The sequence below is a fragment of the Sphaerodactylus townsendi genome, linkage group LG13 (assembly GCF_021028975.2).
Source record: "Sphaerodactylus townsendi isolate TG3544 linkage group LG13, MPM_Stown_v2.3, whole genome shotgun sequence".
NCBI lineage: Eukaryota > Metazoa > Chordata > Lepidosauria > Squamata > Sphaerodactylidae > Sphaerodactylus > Sphaerodactylus townsendi.
The window spans coordinates 52,731,673-52,750,980 of record NC_059437.1 but is presented as its reverse complement, the minus strand read 5'-3'; the positions used below and the strand labels follow the sequence as shown (position 1 = coordinate 52,750,980).

The following is a 19,308-nucleotide window of genomic DNA, read 5'->3' as shown; positions in this document are numbered from 1 at the left end:
TTCTCCTGACATTTCGCCTGCATCTGTGGCTGGCATCTTCTCAGGATCGGGATGAAACGACAGGAGAAAAATGCTACTGGAACACGGCCATACAACCCGGAAAGCCCACAACACACTAACTGAGGAACTGCCTTGCCCTGTGTAGACCTGCCCACCCATTCAAATCTGTTCAGGAACTTCCTCTGGAAGCTCCTTCTTTTCTTGATATTCATGGTGCCTCCACTAGATCACCAGCTGGCTGAGCAATATCACCCATTCCTTTCAGGCAGTCTACCACGGATGGAGAGAGTGCAGAAAACCACCTCTGGCAAGGATCGATAACCTCTGCAAGGATATTTTTGTTTTCAAAAAGTTTTGGAAGAGGGGAGAGGAATTTGGAATTAATCCTATTCGAGTTACTATGCAAATTTTTTTTTAAAAGTGTATTTGTTACGGCCGCAGTTTTTCGTCTGGATTTTGTTAACTGTTATTTTGTTATGGCCTTTTACGGCAGGGGTCTGCAACCTGCGGCTCTCCAGATGTTCATGGACTACAATTCCCATCAGCCCCTGCCAATTGGCCATGCTGGCAGGGGCTGATGGGATTTGTAGTCCATGAACATCTGGAGAGCCGCAGGTTGCAGACCCCTGTTTTATGGCATCAAGGGCAGAACGTAGGAAAAAGTAGGAAAAAGCAGGGTTTGCATTTAAACGACAAAAATAAACTTCTGCTCTCTCAGTTTGGACCTTCTTGCAGCAACATTTCTGTACTTGTGAGCTCACAGGATTACTTTTTCCAAAAGTACCTGTTCTACCGGAACAGGTTCAGCCGCCTCTCAACATCCTCGAACCCTGTCTAGTGTGAAGAGATGAGAATTTCCAAACTGTTAAAGCTGATACAGGCCTTGATACATTTTCTTGGGATCTAATGAGTCACACCAAATATTTAGGAGCCGGACTTCTTTTTCAGCCTTCAGGAATTTATATTGCAATCAATGGGCGCTCTAAGGCTTCCGTGCTGCCTCTCTCTCACTGAGAGAGGTTCTCTCTCTCACTGAGCAGAACTGAGCTGCGAGCAAGGGCTCCCCCTGCTGGGCGGCGGCCTGACTTGCGTGGCACCAATATGGTGCCTGCGTGGCTGTAGCTTACAGGGAATGTCGATTATAATATTTCAGAGCGTAGCTGTGTTGGTCTGCCTTATAATAGCTACACTGAAGCCCAGTAGTACTATGGAGAGCAAGAAAATATTTTTGGTATAGGTTTTGGAGGAGGAGGAGGAGGAGGAGGAGGAGGAGAAAAAGAAGATGAAGAAGAATTTGAGGAAGAAGAAGATAAGGAGGAGGAGTTTGGATTTATACCCCACCTTTCTTTCCTGCAAGGACACTCAAGATGGCTTACAAGCTCCTTTCCCTTCCTCTCCACACAACAGACACCCTGTGAGATAGGTGGGGCTGACAGAGTGCAGAGAGAACTGTGACTAGCCCAAGGTCATCACCCAGCAGGAACATAGGAGTGTGGAAACACATCTGGTTCACCAGACAAGCCTCTGCCGCTCAGGTGGAAGAGTGGGGAATCCAACCCGGTTCTCCAGATTAGAATCCACCTGCTCTTAACCACACTGGCTCTCCACGCAAAGCATCCTTGGTCAGATAAGGAGTTTTGACACTTGCAAGTTTATACCCCCAAAATCGTATTGGTCTCTTAAGTGCTACTGGACTCAAATCTAACTGTTATACTGTAATAACAGTACTTTCTTGTAGTAATGCACTGCTGACCCAGCAGCACCGTGGTAGAACGTTGGGACGCCAACGGACCTACGGCCTTCTGGTCGCACCGCACCCCCACTCCTCATCCCCTTATGAGTCACGGGTCATGAACTGCCTGGCTCAGTCACCGGGCGCAGGGACAATGGTCTTGCCCCCAGGTGAGGATTAGGCTCAGACGCTTACGCTCCTCTCCGCACGTAGCCAGGTGAGATCATGCATCACATGATGATCTCCCGACCTCCCGCTCTCCCGGAACTCCCCCCGGTCCTCCCTCCTACACGCCCCCGATAGAATAACAATAAAAGGTGCCAGGAACCAGCAGGCGGGAGACTCGCTAGGAACACGGACCTCCGGGCTCCCGCTGCTGGCGATCTCCACCAGATGTTATCTCCGCGTCTCGTCTCGTTCTTACGCTGACCGCGTGGGTCGACTACACTTTCTAATCATTACTACCCCAAGCCCAACCCTAAATTCTTCACAATTGCTTGGCATTTTTTAAAAAAAGATATAACAACGGGAGTGTAGAGGGTATTAATCAATATGGGGTAACCCTGACTGCCTTCATAACAAAAAAGCCAACTGCTGTCTCTCATCGAAATAAGCTCTGACGTTCTGTTGACAGGCACTTGCAATAAATAACCAATGAAAACAGCAGGTGCCACAATTCCTGGGACAGACTGAACCCTGAGCTAACACCATCGCACAAAGAGATTCAACGATGCCCCGTAAAGCATAGCCACCCCCCCCCCCCAGCCAGAATGCTTTGTTGTGGGTTTTTAACTGAGGTACTTTACCTGCTTCCAGGGGGATTCCCCTCGCTGTAGGATCAAAGGCCAACGGAATATGTCCCCTGTACAGGTCCACACCACTCACTCCCCGCAGCAAGTGCTCGTAGGGAGAGATAGGGTGATGGCGGTCCACCAGGGTTGCATGAGGGGACTTGGAACTGGCGATTTCTCGTGGGGTCGGGGTGATCTTTCTGTCCTGGGACGCAGCCTTGCCGGCAGAGATGCTCCCTGTTGATGTAAAGAACAATCCATAAGAACAGCCAAGGTAGGAACAAATGTGTCCCTCTCCCCATATAGTATCACAGCATCCTACCGTGACATGCCTCTGAAGATGCCAGCCACAGAGGTGGCCAAATTTTTAGGAGCAAAAACTACCAGACCACGGCCACATAGCTCGGAAAACCCACAATAGGCGGTTGATTCTGGCTGCGGAAGTCTTGGACGATACCTTTTGAAGCCTGTTGTGAATACTGGTGGTTTTTGGTCACTGGTTGGAGGAACGATATTTCTTTAGCATCAGAGTTCTGGTATGCTTCTAGCAGGACTATTACTTATGCTTTGGAGCGAGCGTTAGACGGACACCACTGAATAGCTGCCCCCCTATGCCCATTGTGGCATAACTGCAAAACAAAATCCCAAAGTTCCCCTAATCATCTACCCATCAGATAGGGTTACCACCCCCTAGGTCAGTGATGGCGAACCTTTGGCACTCCAGATGTTATGGACTACATGGACTAAAAAGGGCGCCTGGATAGAATTGTTCCACCTTTATGCATGCCTGTTTTGCCTCTTGGTTATTTCATATTACTAAATCCCAGTATATACACAAAACCTCTAATCAATGCTCTATTCAATACTCCTGATAATTTTCATATAACTAAACCCCAGAATGTACACCAAATGTCTAACCCTATTGATTAGAGATTCTGAGAACATGCTAGGATTTAGTTGTATGAAAATTATCAAGAAGCAAAACACAAACGTAAAGGCGGTCGATGAAACAATTCTATGCAGGTGCTCTTTTTTTGCACAGGTTCATTATAATTAGCAGCTCACAGGTTTGTGTTACTCCAGTTTTTCTAGCGTTTCATCCTCCAGGTGGGGTTTGGAATTCTCCCAGAATAACAGGAGGGTCTCAGACTACAACTTCCCCAGTGGCGTAGCGCCAAGGGGACGTGGGGTGTATGCTGGTGTGGGCGTGTCAGGGCCGCAGGGCGCACATGTGCCCTGGGGGCAGTTTCCCCTTGCTCCGGCCCTGCACTTCCCCTCGAGGAAACAAACGTTTTGGAGAGTAGACTCTATGGAATTACATCCCCACTGAGCTACTCACAATTCATCCTCCCCACAATATCCAGGAATTTCCCCAGTTGGCAACTCTACCATCAACTGCACTACTTTATGTATCTGAGAAAGCGAGCTCAGGTTCATAAAGGCCTGTGCCATGACGAGGTACCATAAGACTATGGTGACCAGACGTCCCGCTTTTGGCGGGACAGTCCCATCTTAAAACAATTTGTCCCGCGTCCCGCGGGTTTTTTGAACTGTCCCGATTTTTGCACTGCCTTCTGGGGTGTGCCCCAGAAGGCAGTGCGGCAGCCTCCCGCGCACGCAGCCGCAGGAGCGCACTGCCTTCTGGGGCGGGAAACCGGGAGCGCCCCAGAAGGCAGTGCGGAACACTCCCACGCAAGCGGCCACAGGAGCGCACTGCCTTCTGGGGCGCTCCTGCGGCTGCGCGCACGGCCGGCCAGCCGGCTGGGTCCCGGTTTACAAAGGTGACAATCTGGTCACCGTACATAAGACTGATATTTCAGCTGCAACTCAACTACCCTCTGGAATTTGCCTCCCACTTGCAACGTGTTCTTCATCACTGATGCAAAAAGTCTGCGAGATTTAAATAACGTGAGAAATGCAACGGCAACCCCTCAACCAAACCAAACCAAACCTCGATTACGTTCCCTGTGAGAGTTCCTCTCCTCTCAGTTGCCTTTGGGATTCCAGCAGCACCCGGAATTTTCAGTTCCTCCTCCAGCCCTGCCACTCAGGCAAATATTCAGCTCCAGAGCGGGCTTCCTCTGCATCTCAACACCACCATTATTTTGTGTCCAAATTATTATCCTCTGGGAAACCGCTGGCTACTTCAGGCCGCCCTTTGAGAACTCCTCCCATACATGAACACAACAGAGATGTGGTTTTTGGAAACACTGTCCGTTATTTCCAGCCCTCAAGAGCTATTGCCCTGTTCAAACTCATCCCCAAAGTTGTGCTTAATGCTGAATTATGTCCTTGGTCTGGAATTTTTAAACCCTTTAAAAGGGGAGAAACAATTTTGGAAACCTCCAGGCCCTTTGGCCACGACCTCCCTTGCAATCTTGCTTGCCCTGGATCAGCCATATGTGTACGTTACACAGACTCCAGCCAAGAGAATTTTCTGTTCTTCGAGCTGAACAAGACGCTTTGCTGAACAAATGGGCAGATTCTCTCAAAGGGCTGGGGGCGGGGGGAGGGGGGGACCATGCAGTAACGTGCAGCAAGGCCATACGAGGGGGGGGGGAAGGAGCAAAGCTAATCTTTTTCAGATGAACTGAGAATGTTTAGAATTAAAACTAGACAGGGCAGGTAGTGTTTCTCTCTCTGGGCTTGGGGGCAATCCAAAGAACACATAAACACACGAAGCTGCTTGACAATGAACCGGACTCTTGGTCCATCCAATTCAATACTGTCTGCTCATGGAATCATAGAGTTGGAAGAGACCGCGAGAGCCAACAAGTCCAACCCCCTGCCAAGCAGGAAGACACCATCCAAGCACTCCTGACAGATGGCCATCCAGCCTCTCTTTAAAAACCTCCACAGGAGAGTCCACCACCTTCTAAGCCAGCGTATTCCACGGTCAAACAGCCCTTGCCGTCAGGAAGTTCTTCCTAATGTTTAGGTGGACTCTCTTTTCCTATACTATGAATCCCTTACTCCTTGGCCTAGTCTCTGGAGCAGCAGAAAACAAGCTCGCTCCCTGTTCAACATGACATCCCTTCAAATACTTAAATATGGCGTAGTGGTTAAGAGCAGGTGCACTCTAATCTGGAGAACCGGGTTCGATTCCCCGCTCTGCCACTTGAGCTGTGAAGACTTATCTGGGGAACTACATTAACCTGTGCACTCCCAACACACGCCAGCTGGGTGACCTTGGGCTACTCACAGCTCTTCTGAGCTCTCTCAGCCCCACCTATCTCACAGGGTGTTTGCTGGGGCGGGGCGGGGCAGGGAAAGGAGATTGTAAACCCCTTTGAGTCTCCTAACAGGAGAAAGGGTGGGAGGGTAAGCCAAGCAGATGCTCCAGCAAGCCACAGACCCGCCCTAAAGCAAAGCACATCTCCCTCCTGTGACTACAGGAAGAATTGACTGACGGTTTCCTGAACGTCACCCTCTGGCAAACCACAGGGATGGGCGTGTCACCACTTGTTAAGTTCCGAATGGTCTTGTCATGTCTCCAGGGGGAACCAGGAGATTGTGGCATCCAATGGAGTTCGGCCTGCACTGTATTACATTACTTATGAAACTGCTGTTTTGCTGACTGCTGGAACGCACAGGATTCTGACGTACTGCCAAGGCTTTAGGATGGGGCAAGCTTGAGAGGGCACGAAGGGGAAAGCCGTTGCTTAGCAACAGGGGGATAGTCGGAGGGGCTGATGCTTTTTTCCACGGGGTTGTGGGTGCGAAAGTCAGACCTGGCAAAGATCCCTACAGCAAACCTGATTGAGACTTCTATCAATACATGGAATCTGTTTAAAATGGCGTGTGCTTTTTGGAAAATCTGAGGAACACGGCGGGTAGCTAGACAGGAGGGAAACAGAAATGATCTGTCCTCTGGCGAACGACCCAAGTGCTGCGCAGCGAAGAGGTGTCCTGCCGTCTGAGATGCCTGAAACGTTGAAAAAGAATTCCCGGAAAAAGCCCTTACAACCCTCCATTGGCAGCCGTTTCATGCCGCTTTTAGAGTCAGGGAGAGCGTCGCTGACCTTCATGCTGCCTCGGTGTTGGCTCCCTGGTGGACACAGGTGACCCGCGGTGCAAGTGGCTGCCAAAAGCTGCCCCGTGGGCTGCCTGGTGGTCCTCATAGGTCAGCGGACTGTGTCGGGGCTTCCCAGGCTCAGGCACAATCACGGGGGCTCCCCTCGTGATGGACCCGCCAGAGTTCGTCACTGGGCTAGGCCTGCCTTTCAAACTCTCCTCGTAAGCTCTTTCCAGAGTCCTCGGGTCCTGCATGACGTCCAGGGGGTGCATGGGGTGAAAAGTCCTCCCCGGGCTGCCGATAATGGATCGGACGTCATGCTTTTTGGCACTTGCTGATGCGTTGCTGTCGTATTTGAGCGGGGTACCCTGGAGGGACGAGAAAAGAACAGCACAGACGTTTGTTCTGGACTTGTTGAGGACACCATTTTCATTCTTGGTTAATTTGCTGTTTGTTGTTGTAGTGGTGGGGGGTGGGTGGGGGGGAAGGGCAAGGAGATTGTAAGCCCCTTTGAGTCTCCTTACAGGAGAGAAAGGGGGGTGGGATATAAATCCAAACTCTTCTTCTTCTTAATTCCGCAGGGCCTGCAAGACAGAGCTGCCCTGCCAGGTCTACAGTTGAGGGCAGCAGGGTTGTGTCCATTTGGCCGGCCGGCCGGCCAGCCAGCCGGCCGGCCGGCCTTCCTTCCTTCCTTCCTTCCTTCTTTCCTCCCCTCCCCTCCCCTCCCCTCCCCTCCCCCTCTTCCTTTCTGGCTAGCACGACTGGGGCTATACATTAGTTGTGGGGCTGAGGGACTGTTTTGTACTATTTCACCCTAGGTTGGGTTTTAGCGCCTTAGGATTTTAATCTGATTCTATTATATGCAGTGGTGGGATCCAAAATTTTTAGTAACAGGTTCCCACGGTGGTGGGATTCAAACTGTGGCGTAGCGCCAATGGGGCTGGGCGGGGCACGGTGGGGGCGTGGCTGGGCATTCCGGGGGCAGGGCATTCCTGGGCGGGGCTGTGGCAAGGACGCAGCCGCTGCGCCGGTCCTTGGGCGGGAAACGAATGCACGCAGGCGCAGGCTGCCACGCATGCCGGTGCACCTCCTGCTAGACTGCTTCAAGTTCTGTGCTACTGCTGAAAGGAGGGGCAAAAATCACGTGGCAAAATCACCAATTAGTAACCCCCTCTCGGCACACTCAAATAATTAGTAACCTACTCTCGGGAACCTGTGAGAACCTGCTGGATCCCACCTTTGATTATATGTCGTGATTTACTGTATCGTAACCTGAAAATTGTGTAAATCTGTTATACGTTGGAAGCTGCTCTGGGCCCACTATGGTGGGAGGGAGTGGGGTAAAAAAATCAACCAAACAAACAATAAATAAAATATTGTCATTTGTGCTGATGCTGAGTTTGGAAAACGAAATCTAACATATTCTTGCATGGGAACAATCGTCCAAGTTATATTTCCTGGAACTCCAGAGAACCTATGAGGCCCAACTCCAATTTACTTACTGAGATCTGGTTCCAAGGGATCCATTTGGCTATGTCTATGGCAATGCAAGAAATTTCCTCACTTGGCAATGTGTCTAAAGAGACTAGAACAGGGGTCTGCAATCTGTGGCTCTCCAGATGTTCATGGACTATAACTGTGGCTCTCCAGATGTTCATGGCCAATTGGCCATGCTGGCAGGGGCTGATGGGAATTGTAGTCCATGAACATCTGGACAGCCACAGATTGCAGCCCCCTGGCCTAGAAGAAACAGAAGCAAGCCTAAAACAAAAGCCAATTCTATCCAGAGACTTGCCTGCCATAGTTTGTGCCTGTTTTAAAAATACGGAATCCATGAAGTGCAGAGGATACTACTACTGAAGGCAACGGAAACAGAAGGCCCTGTCCCCCAGCAAGTAGGAGAACTGTAGGCCCTAACTTCCTCCTCTCACTGCCTGCAAAAACAGCACAGGTACCTGGGTGATAGAGCCTTCCTTCAGAGTCCTTGAAAGAGCGATGTCGGGCGTACGTCTCAGCTCCTCCCTGGGAATCTCATGGATTGACCTCCCCGCTTCCTTCACAGTGGTAACAAGGCCTTCGTGAGTTGCTTTCATTTTCAGCGGGGTGAGGTTCTCGTGTGGCTTGACCTTGTAGGCATCGGAGAAGTCCCTTGGCGGCGTGCTTTCCCTCTTGAGCTGTTTGGCTTCTCTTCTGAGGTAGTCCTCGGGGGGCTCCACGTAGGATCGAGGAATTCCTGGAACAGCACACGAGAAAGGGAATTCATTCGGGGCTTTTCACAGAGCGGAGTGTCACTACTACCAAATTGTCCCTTTCCTGCCAGAGAAAAGCTTCATGATGACCAACATAATCTATCTGGCAACTTTGCAGTAATGGCTAAGCTTGACCAGTGGCAAAACTCTGAAGGTCGATTCAGGAAGATTCCTTATCGGGAGAGACAATGTCTCTGTGAATTGGGACACACAGAAACAATAGAACATGTGCTTCTCCAATGTTAGTATTGGAAAACATACATGTACTAGTTTTATTATGCCACAGCTGCACAGATTTCCAGGTCACACAGCCAATTTTATATTTCCTTGCGGCTTAACTGATATGACATATAGTGTTGCCAGGTTTGGTGTAGCAGCACTCAAAGTACACTGAGGGATTGTCCGTGCTATAAATCAGGCTTAGTGAATATTAAGGTTGTTTTATTAGAGTGCACTATGATCTAATGCGGAAGTGACCCAGAAGGAGGGAAACCTCGAAGCAAGACAGAAACTTTGGGGTTTCCCTGCTTACGCTAACTGCGGGGTTTCCGGGATCTTCAGCGTTGCAACTTGGATACCGTCAGTACAGAAATCTCTGCCCCGCAGGAACCGTACCCTTGCTGCGGGGCAGAGCACCAGCATATAATCGGCCACAGACAAGAGGAGAAAGGGGATTAACGAGTAACCATACAGGCTGCTCAAATGTCCCATTTCTGGCAAATTTGCTGCACCCCAAAAGCCAGTTGGGAAAAAGGCTGAAAGTCAGAAGGGAATGAGAGGACCCCAGAGGTATCCCCCTGTCATGGAATGGTCCAATTTGGCTCCTAAGCAACGAGCCACTTCCCGCTTGACTGAAGCGTTGCAACACCCGTTAACAGCTACTGAAATAGGGCAGGGAGCCAGGTGTTCACACGACACACATGCCGTATACTTCCACACTCCCTTTGCCACATACCTGCAATCAGGCCCCACCGCGGCCAATTACCTTGTGTGATCGAGCCCCGGATGTGATGTGGTTCTTTTAAGTTGAGGGGACTATGCCTATCCGGCGGGATGGCTCGGCCCATTAGACCTGTAACAACCACGAAGAGAAAGAAATCACAATGTGTTCGAGGCACCAACTCTGCCACGGTCACTGCAGCCTTTCCTTTTAAAGACGACCTGTGAAATTTTACTGTGCTTTTCGGTCGTAAAGTTTGGAAACAATTTTTTTTTTAAAAAATAGCTTCTGTTGCTCTGAGAAATTCCCCAAGTATTGAATTCCTCTCCTGGAATGTTGCTGGTTGGAGTAGGAGGAGTATCAATCCTGGTTTTATTTCCTATTTGAGAAAATTTGATTTGATCCTACTTCAAGAAACTTGGGCATCTACTGATATAACCCTTAATGGTTATCGCTCACACTGCCTTAGCGCTTCTAGAGTAAAAAAATATGGACGCCCTTCTGGTGGTTTAACTATTCTAGTTTCCAAATATATCAACTTCGCAGTTTTACCAAGCTGTCCCCCTGTAGCACAAGCCATTAAAATTCACCTAGGAAAGTCTTCTTGGATCATAGTAAATGTTTATATCCCCACAGGCTTAACTCATGGTATGCTGTTGAGAACTTGGGAAAATTTCATTACCTACGTTGAAGATCTGGAAAACAACTTTCCCTCGATTGAAATAATTTTGGCTGGTGATTTTAATGCTAGAGTGGGCAACTGTGTGTACTCTTTATTGGACAGTGTGACCTGTGACTCTGAAGTAATACAATTTTTATTTACTCCTGCAGTTCGGCTTCTGCTGCCAGAAAGCCAGACCAGCAGAACAAAGGGTCTGTTGCTTTCCCACTCCTGGTGTGTCTTACTGTTGAAAGTGCCCCAGAAATCGAATACATTTACGAAGCACTTTAAAATTCAATACACCAAGACAGACTCAGGGAGGACTTGTCAATCATAGGCTGTTAGCCATAGATGGATTTTTCAGGTTCTGCGTAGACTTGACTATACTCTGTCTCAGTAAAAGTTGTTAGTACAGCTGAGATGTTAGATCAGTTGAGGTGCAGAGATTCAGAAAATGGGACTAGATGGACTCTGGTGTGATCCAGCAGGCTCTTTCTTATGTTCTTATGTTCATACTAACAGCCTTGGGCAATTCAATGAAAAATTGGCTGTTGTGGATTTTCCAGGCTGTGTGGCCAAGGCCTGGCAGTTTGTGCACCTAGTGCAGTGGTGACGAACCTTTGGCTCTCCAGATGTTATGGACTACAATCCCCACCAGCCCCTGCTGGCAGGGGCTGATGGGAATTGTAGTCCATAACATCTGGAGTGCCAAAGGTTCGCCACCATGGACCTAGTGTGTCTCCTGCATCTATGGTTGGTACCACGACATGCCTCTGAAGACGCCAGCCACAGATGCAGGAGACACGCTAGGTGCACAGACTGCCAGACCACGGCCACACAGCTCGGAAAACCCACAACAGCGAACTGATTCCAGCTGTGAAAGCCTTCGATGAGACATTCGATGAAAAACGTTTCTATATAACGGCCTGGGAGGCTGATGAAGTATTTGTCGAAGGGAGTCTTGACTCTCAAAAGCTTTTATCCTGGCAATCTTGTTGGCCTCTAAGGAGCTACTGGGTTTGGATCCAATTGTTCTACTTCGGATCAACACGACTACCCTTTGAAACTATATGTCATGGCTGAGGCTGAGGACATGAAGAAATGTAGCTGAGCCATGATGCTTCAGTTCAGTATGATGCAGGTTTCTCTTAAGAGTCAACGAAGCACCCAATTCTGAAGCTCCAGTCTGTGGCCCCTTCCGCACACGCAAAATAATGCATTTTCAAACCACTTTGACAACTGTTTGCAAGTGGATTTTGCCATTCCGCACAGCTTCAAAGAGCACTGAAAGCAGTTTGAAAGTGCATTATTCTGCATGTGCGGAATGAGCCTGTGTTTATAAACCCAAAATGATTCTCTAGCGCATAGGTGTCAAACTCGCGGCCCTCCAGATGTTATGGACTACAGTTCCCATCACCCCCTGCCAGCATTATGCTGGCAGGGGATGATGGGAACTGTAGTCCATAACATCTGGAGGGGCGGGGGTTTGACACCTGTGCTCTAGTAGGTTTATGGGACGATGTCCCAATTTAATATTCTCCTCCAACTTCCTGCTTTCATTTTGAATGGTTAATCTCAGATGAAAGAAAACAAGGAAACTGAAACGACGGCTCGCTCTTTGCCCTCTGGGCTTCAGAGAAGGACAGGCCCAGTTGGCAAAGACTGTTCTTTGCCGGTGTCTGACCATTCACAACAATGGGACCGCACCTTCTATGCTGGCGGATGAAAGGTCCCGCCCAGGCAAGCCCCGGGGGACCCTTCCTTCCATCATGTCGTAGGTCCGTTTGGTGCCGGTGGTCTCGTGTGGGGCTACGGCACTCCTGCTCTCCTCTTTGGGGCACTGCACAGCAGTGACGCCACCTGGAAAAGGCAGAAGACAAGACGAGAGAAATGACAAAGGGAAAGTCAGGCTTGGCAGTCGACGAGACTGTTTCTCATTCTTTGTTGCTCAAGGCAAAACTCAGCCAGCGGGTCAGGCCCATCCCAGAGGAATCCTATGGGGCTGGAGTCCGGCATCACTCCGCATCCTTTGTGCACCCTGGAAGCCTGGAGCCGAGTTCCCAAGAACCAAGTCACGTTTCCCCTCCCTACTTACTGTTCCAAATTTGGTGGACTTAACTTCTCAACCTCCAACTCTGACTGTCCGTGAGCAGCAAGACACTGAGGCCGAGCCAAATTGAGATCTGGCAGCTAAAATGTGCCTTCATCTCTGGCTCTGTTTCTAGAATGCACCCAGCAAGCACATCGAGGCGCTTCCTTGGCGAGCCCTTCTGCAATATAGTGACCCCAAACAAATAAGGGGAAAGATAACGGCAGGAAAATGCTCCCAGGCAAACCTAACGCAAGGGACGGCACGTATCGTTCCCCCTAATCAAACCAAACAGATGAACTGAACGCCCCAAGCCTCAAAGGCCAAAAGAAGAAACTCGAGAAGGGAAAAAACAAAGTCCGTTGCCAAAAGCCTAGAGATGGGAGGGGGCCAGCGCAGGGGACGAGCCGTGCAAGCGCGGGCCAGCATATTACTCAGACATCTGCCGGGTCCCCCTTATCCAAACCACAAGCGAATTTTCACTGGCAAGCTCATCTTCGTGGAAGTTCTGGACGTTTTTACCTCCCTTCTTTAAGGACCACTTTGCACACTCGTTTTATTCACACTTCTGTGGCCTCTGTCAAGTCTTCGAATGGGGTCATTCCATGGGGCCACGGCTCAGTGGCCCAGCCCCTGCTTTGCATGCAGAAAGTTCCAGGTTCAAGGCACAGCACCTCAATCAAACGACCGAGTGGACAAAAGCAGGGCCACCTTAACAGCATTATAGTATGGTGACCAGACGTCCCGCTTTTGGCGGGACAGTCTCGCCTTAAAACAATTTGTCCTGCGTCCTGTGGGTTTTTTGAACAGTCCCGATTTTTGGAGGGCAGTGCGGCAGCCTCCCGCACACGCAGTCGCAGGAGCGCACTGCCTTCTGGGGCGCTCCCGGTTTCCCGCCCTGTCACAGGGCGGGAAACCAGGAGCACCCCAGAAGGCAGTGCGGCAGCCTCCCGCGCACGCAGGAGTACTGCCTTCTGGGGCGCTCCCATTTCCCGCCCTGTCACAGGAGCACCCCAGAAGGCAGTGCGCTCCTGCGGCTGCACGCAAATGCGCGCGCGCGGCCCCCCATCCCAGTTTACAAAGGTGACAATCTGGTCACCTTACATTATAGGCCCCAGGCAAAGCAGTGCACTAGGACCCCAACCTACACAACCTCTCATGGCATGTAGTGCGTGAGACACATACATGCGCGGGTGGTTGCAGAGGTAGCCATGCTATTAAATCAGAGGTTCGTGCCAATGCCCATTTGTCATAATAAAAACCAACATTAACATTGTTCATTATCTTTAGCAAAACACATGCTAAGCATATGCATTTTCCCAAAACAAATATTTATGGTGTAGCATTTATTTATTTATTGACAGCAAGTCACAACATACGTAGATTAGCGTGGGGCCCCTATGCTTGTGGGGGCCCTGGGCAACCGCCCAGCGTGCCCATTTGTTAAGAGGAATAGTCTGATTTACTATAAGACAGCGGCATGCATATTCAACAGCGATAGGCCTAGAGCAAGTCACGTGGTTCTCCTCCCTGACCCTTATGAAAGCTTCCAAACCAAGCCTGCCCATTCTTCTCAGTGGCCGATTACCGAGTAAGGTGTATTTTAAAAAAATATTTTAGGGTTTTTACTTTGTTGGCCGCCAGGGGGTGCAGTTTTTAGGCTAGCAGCACCAAAATTTCAGGGATTTTTAAAGACTCTCCTGATGATACCCCCCAAGTTTGGTAACGTTTGGTTCAGGAGGTCCAAAGTTATGGACCCCCAAAGGGTGTGCCCCATCCCCCATTGTTTCCAATGGGAGCTAATAACTTTAATAATGGGAGCTAATAACTCCATAACTTTGGACCCCTTGAACAAAACTTCACCAAACCTGGGTGGTATCATCAGGATAATCTCTTGCTGATGTCAGCCAGGTTTGGTGATGTTTGGTTTAGGGGGTCCAAAGTTATGGATCCCCAAAGTGGGTGCCCCATCCCCCATTGTTTCCAATGGAAGCTAATAGTAGATGGGGCTACCCTTTTGAGGGTCCATAACTTTGGACTCCCTGAACCAAACTTCACCAAACCTGGGTGGTATAATCAGGAGGGTCTTCTAAAGATACTCTGAAATGTTGGTACTGCTAACATAAACATTCCTCCCCTGACCAAAAATCCAGTTTTGAAGGATTTTAACTCTTGTGTTTTAGCTTGGTTGCTGGTTGAGCTAAGGTTTTTGTACTTTTAAAGTTTTTGTCGAGACCATATTGTTTTTGTTGACCCTCTTTTCCACTTACAGAGCTAGTTTACTGTTTTTCTTTGAAATAAATATTCAAAAACATTTAACCTACTGATGCCTCAATTAATGTAATTTTATTGGTATCTATTTTTATTTTTGAAATTTACCCGCAGCTGCTACATTTCTCACCCTCGACTTATGTGCGAGTCAATAAGTTTTCCCAGTTTTTGGTGGCAAAATTAGGTGCCTCGACTTATATGCGGGTCGACTTATACACGAGTATATACGGTACACAGAGGCCGATTATGGCGCGGAGAGTGGAAGTGGCATGCAGCAAACTTCCTTGTACCTATGTACAAGGAAGTTGCTGCGCACCTCCTGCTCTTGCTCTGGGTTTTCCCTGCGGAAAGCAAGAGCGCTTGAGGTGCGTGCCCAGTGGTGGGATCCAAAAATTTTAGTAACAGGTTCCCATGATGGTGGGATTCAAATTGTGGCGTAGCACCAATGGGGCTGAGCGGGGCATGATGGGGGCATGGCTGGGCATTCCGTGGGCGGGGCATTCCTGGGCAGGGCTGTAGCAAGGAAGCAGCCGCTGTGCCGGTCCTTGGGCGGGAAACGAATGCACGCAGGCGCAGGCTGCCACACACGCCGGTGCACCTCCTGCTAGACTGCTTCAAGTTCTGCACGCTACTGCGGAGAGGAGGGGCGTAACGAAGGCAAAAATCACGTGGCAAAATCACCAATTAGTCACCCCCTCTCGGCACACACAAATAATTAGTAACCTACTCTCAAGAACCTGTGAGAACCTGCTGGATCCCACCTCTGTGCGCGCCTGATGCCGTGGTGGGGCAGAGAGGAAGTAAGCTCCCTCGTCCATAATCGGCCTGTATCAAAGAGATTCCGCTCCTCCTACCGTTCCCCTGACAGTCCACCCTTACCTTTGCCTGGTTTCATCCCTGAACCTGCAAAGAGGAGGTGGGTCTGACCAAGGGAAAACAACATTTAGGGACACAAAAGGAGAATTTCTCCCTCCTTACCCTCTTTCTGGTTTTTCGTTTTGCTTTTTACAGATCTGGGACATATCCCACATAAAGGAAGCTGGTGTTCCAACAGGAGCGGAGTGCCTTAGACGATGTGGGGTTTGTGCGTGTTTGTGTTTGTGTAACATTTCTGCATCCTGTCATCAAGAAACATCTGCTTCAAACAGTTCTGGGGCAAAGAGGAGTGCTGTTCGCCCTCCGCACACTCATGGAAAAGAGGGACCCCCCCCCCCAAAAAAAGACAGAAAGAAAAGCGTTCTGTAAACATTTCCCCTGCTCGCAGAAAAGCCATTAGCAGTAAGTATATCCAATCTTGTGCAATTCAACATGCGCACGCGGCAAGATTTCGCCTCATTAGAGCTCTTTTATGGGTAAGTACCATCATGGCATCAATGTGTCGGCAATTCTTTTCCCCTCTTCCTGCCTGCCAGGACTCATAATCACGGGCTCCCCCCGCCCCAACACGCAGCTTCCTTTCTGGATTTCCCACCTCATAGACCTACAATTTCTAGAGAAATTTATGTTCCAATTTTTTTTAAAACCCGGATGAGAACTTCTACAGACTGGGTATCAGCAGGGCTTAGTGCAGTGATGGCGAACCTTTGGCACTCCAGATGTTATGGACTACAATTCCCATCAGCCCCTGCCAGCATGGCCAATTGGCCATGCTGGCAGGGGCTGATGGGAATTGTAGTCCATAACATCTGGAGTGCCAAAGGTTCGCCACCACGGGCTTAGTGGTTCAATCTAATCCTAAAAGGGTAGCTTATGGTCTCCCCCATTTCAGTCTCACAACAACTCTGTGTAGTAGATTATGCTGAGAGGAACCACCACCTACTGAACATGGCTGTGCGGAGATTTCAACTCAGGTCTGATGAGTCTCAGTTCTACATTCCGACTACTATCCCACACTAGCTTGCTGTGACACGTCCACCCCTGAAATATTTAATCAACGCGGACCCTACTAAATGTCCTTGGGCCTACAAGCTCCTTTCCCTTCCTCTCCCCACAACAGACACCTTGCGAGTTAGGTGGGGCTAAAAGAGTCCTGAGAGAACTGTGACTGGCCCAAGGTCACCCAGCAGGAATATAGGAGTGCGGAAACACATCTGGTTCACCAGATAAGCCTCTGCCACTCAGGTGGAGGAGTGTGGAATCAAACCCGGTTCTCCGGATTCGAATCCACCTGCTCTTAAACACCACACCAGCGGTTGTGTAGAGAGAGAGAAAAGGAGAGAACATAAGAACATAAGAACAAGCCAGCTGGATTAGACCAGAGTCCATCTAGTCCAGCTCTCTGCTACTCGCAGTGGCCCACCAGGTGCCTTTGGGAGCTCACATGCAGGATGTGAAAGCAATGGCCTTCTGCTGCTGCTGCTCCTGAGCACCTGGTCTGCTAAGGCATTTGCGTAATCTGAGATCAAGGAGGATCAAGATTGGTAGCCATAGATCGACTTCTCCTTCATAATCTGTTCAAGCCCCCTTTAAAGCTGGTCCAGGTTAGTGGCCATCACCACCTCCTGTGGCAGCATATTCCAAACACCAATCACACGTTGCGTGAAGAAGTGTTTCCTTTTATTAGTCCTAATTCTTCCCCCAGCATTTTCAATGGATGCCCCCTGGTTCTAGTATGGTGAGAAAGAGAGAAAAAATTATCTCTGTCAACATTTTCTACCCCATGCATAATTTTATAGACTTCAATCCTATCCCCCCTCAGACGTCTCCTCTCCAAACTAAGGAGTCCCAAATGCTGCAGCCTCTCCTCATAAGGAAGGTGCTCCAATCCTTCAATCATCCTCACTGCCCTTCTCTGCACTTTTTCTATCTCTTCAATATCCTTTTTGAGATGTGGCGACCAGAACTGGACACAGTACTCCAAGTGCGGTCGCACCACGGCTTTATATAAGGGCATGACAATCCTTGCAGTTTTATTATCAACTCCTTTCCTAATGATCCCCAGCATAGAGTTTGCCTTTTTCACAGCTGCCATGCATTGAGTTGACATTCCCATGGAACTATCAACTAAGACGCCCAAATCTCTTTCCTGGTCTGTGACTGAAGAGCACTGACCCCTGTAGCGTGTATGTGAAGTTTGGTTTTTTTGCCCCTATGTGCATCACTTTACAAGGAGAAACGGCTCCTTGCTGAAAACTGCAGAGAACTGCCCTCAAAGGGGCTAGGAAAAGACGCCGATAAGGCCTGATTTACACGTACGGCAGAATGAGATGAGAATTTCAAGGTAGGACAGACTGCAGGCAGGAAATGACATTCTGGAAAAGCCTCTCATGTTACAAACCAAGGGAGGGACAGATGATTTCTCCATACTGTGCTTTAAAAAAAAATGCAATGGAATATTCCAAGCTGGAATGTACCACCCGCTGTCCAAGCAGGGGCATTCCATTCTACCAGCTCATTCCCTGGCATGTGGAAACCAGTCTCGAATGCCAGCCTAGAAGCTGCATCCAGATAGGAACCGAGTGGCTTAAAAAGACTGAAGTGGGATGGGATTGCGATGGATTCCCTCCCACATACCCCCATTTTAGGCTGACCAGCCGTCCCGCTTTTGGCGGGACAGTCCCGCCTTTGCACAATTTGTCCCGCGGGTTCCTTCCATTGTCCCGATTTTTGGGAGGCTGCCGCACTGCCTTCTTGGGTGCAAGGCAGTGCAGCAGCCTCCCGCGCACAGCCACAGGAGCATGGCCTTCTGGGGCGCTGCTGTTTCCCGCCCTGTCACAGGGTGGGAAACGGAAGCCCCAGAAGGCAGTGTGCTCCTGCGGCTGCGCGTGTGCACCCCCATCCCAGGTTCACAAGGTGACCATCTGGTCACCTTACCCCATTTGCTGCTGCAGTGAACGTGGGTCAGGCCTTGCCGTTTCCTAACACAGAGAACCGGATGCCGTCTTTGGACCTCCTGGCTGAACAGACGTCTTCATACCCCCGGCTCAGTTTCCCTTGCCAGAGAGGATCTGCAAGATTCAGGCCGCCTGGCTGCACCTCGTGGGCTCTGGCAAGTCAAAAGACGGCTTTCCCAGTGTCTCGTCGTTTGTGATTGAGTGGAAAATACGTGGGTGATGCTTGTGTGTTTTTACCCATAAACTCTTTGGGCAGGGAACTCTCCTGCTTTTATACTCTGTGTTTGGAACTTAGAAGCCAGTAAAATGAACAAAGGAATGTCGTCAACTTGCTGGAATCCCTCACAGCCATTGCCAGGGAATCACAGAATCATAGGCCCTTTCTGCACGGGCGGTAAAGAGCGCCTCAGGGACGCTAAAAACAGTGTCCCTGGGGAGGGGTTCGCATGGCCGCTGCCACTGCATCGCAGCAGTGCCGGCCTCACAACCCCCAAGCGGCGCGAAGATACTGCTTTTGAACCTCGCTCCCTGAGCGAGGTTTTTCGAAAACAGCGGCTTCCATCCGGTGCCGTGCGAACGGCAGCGGCTGGAAGGTGCCATTTCCCCCCCTTCCCCAAACGCCTTACCTTCCCCTCCAGCCTTCCGGCACGTCACACAGGCCAGGGGACACGCCCCCCTGCCCTGCGACTCCAGAGCTGTCGCGCAGGGCAGGAGGGTGAGTCCCCTG

At 49.9% G+C, this 19,308-nt stretch overlaps 1 protein-coding gene across 1 annotated transcript in view; it reads right to left on the bottom strand.

Moving 5' to 3' along the window:
• Window positions 1–19,308, bottom strand: part of NCOR2 (nuclear receptor corepressor 2) — a 343,452-nt gene that overhangs the window by 27,239 nt on the left and 296,905 nt on the right. Inside the window, 5 exon segments of the mRNA XM_048513864.1 lie at window positions 2,539–2,760; window positions 6,546–6,906; window positions 8,494–8,771; window positions 9,773–9,859; window positions 12,096–12,248. Of these exon segments, the coding sequence (XP_048369821.1) occupies window positions 2,539–2,760; window positions 6,546–6,906; window positions 8,494–8,771; window positions 9,773–9,859; window positions 12,096–12,248 (1,101 nt within the window).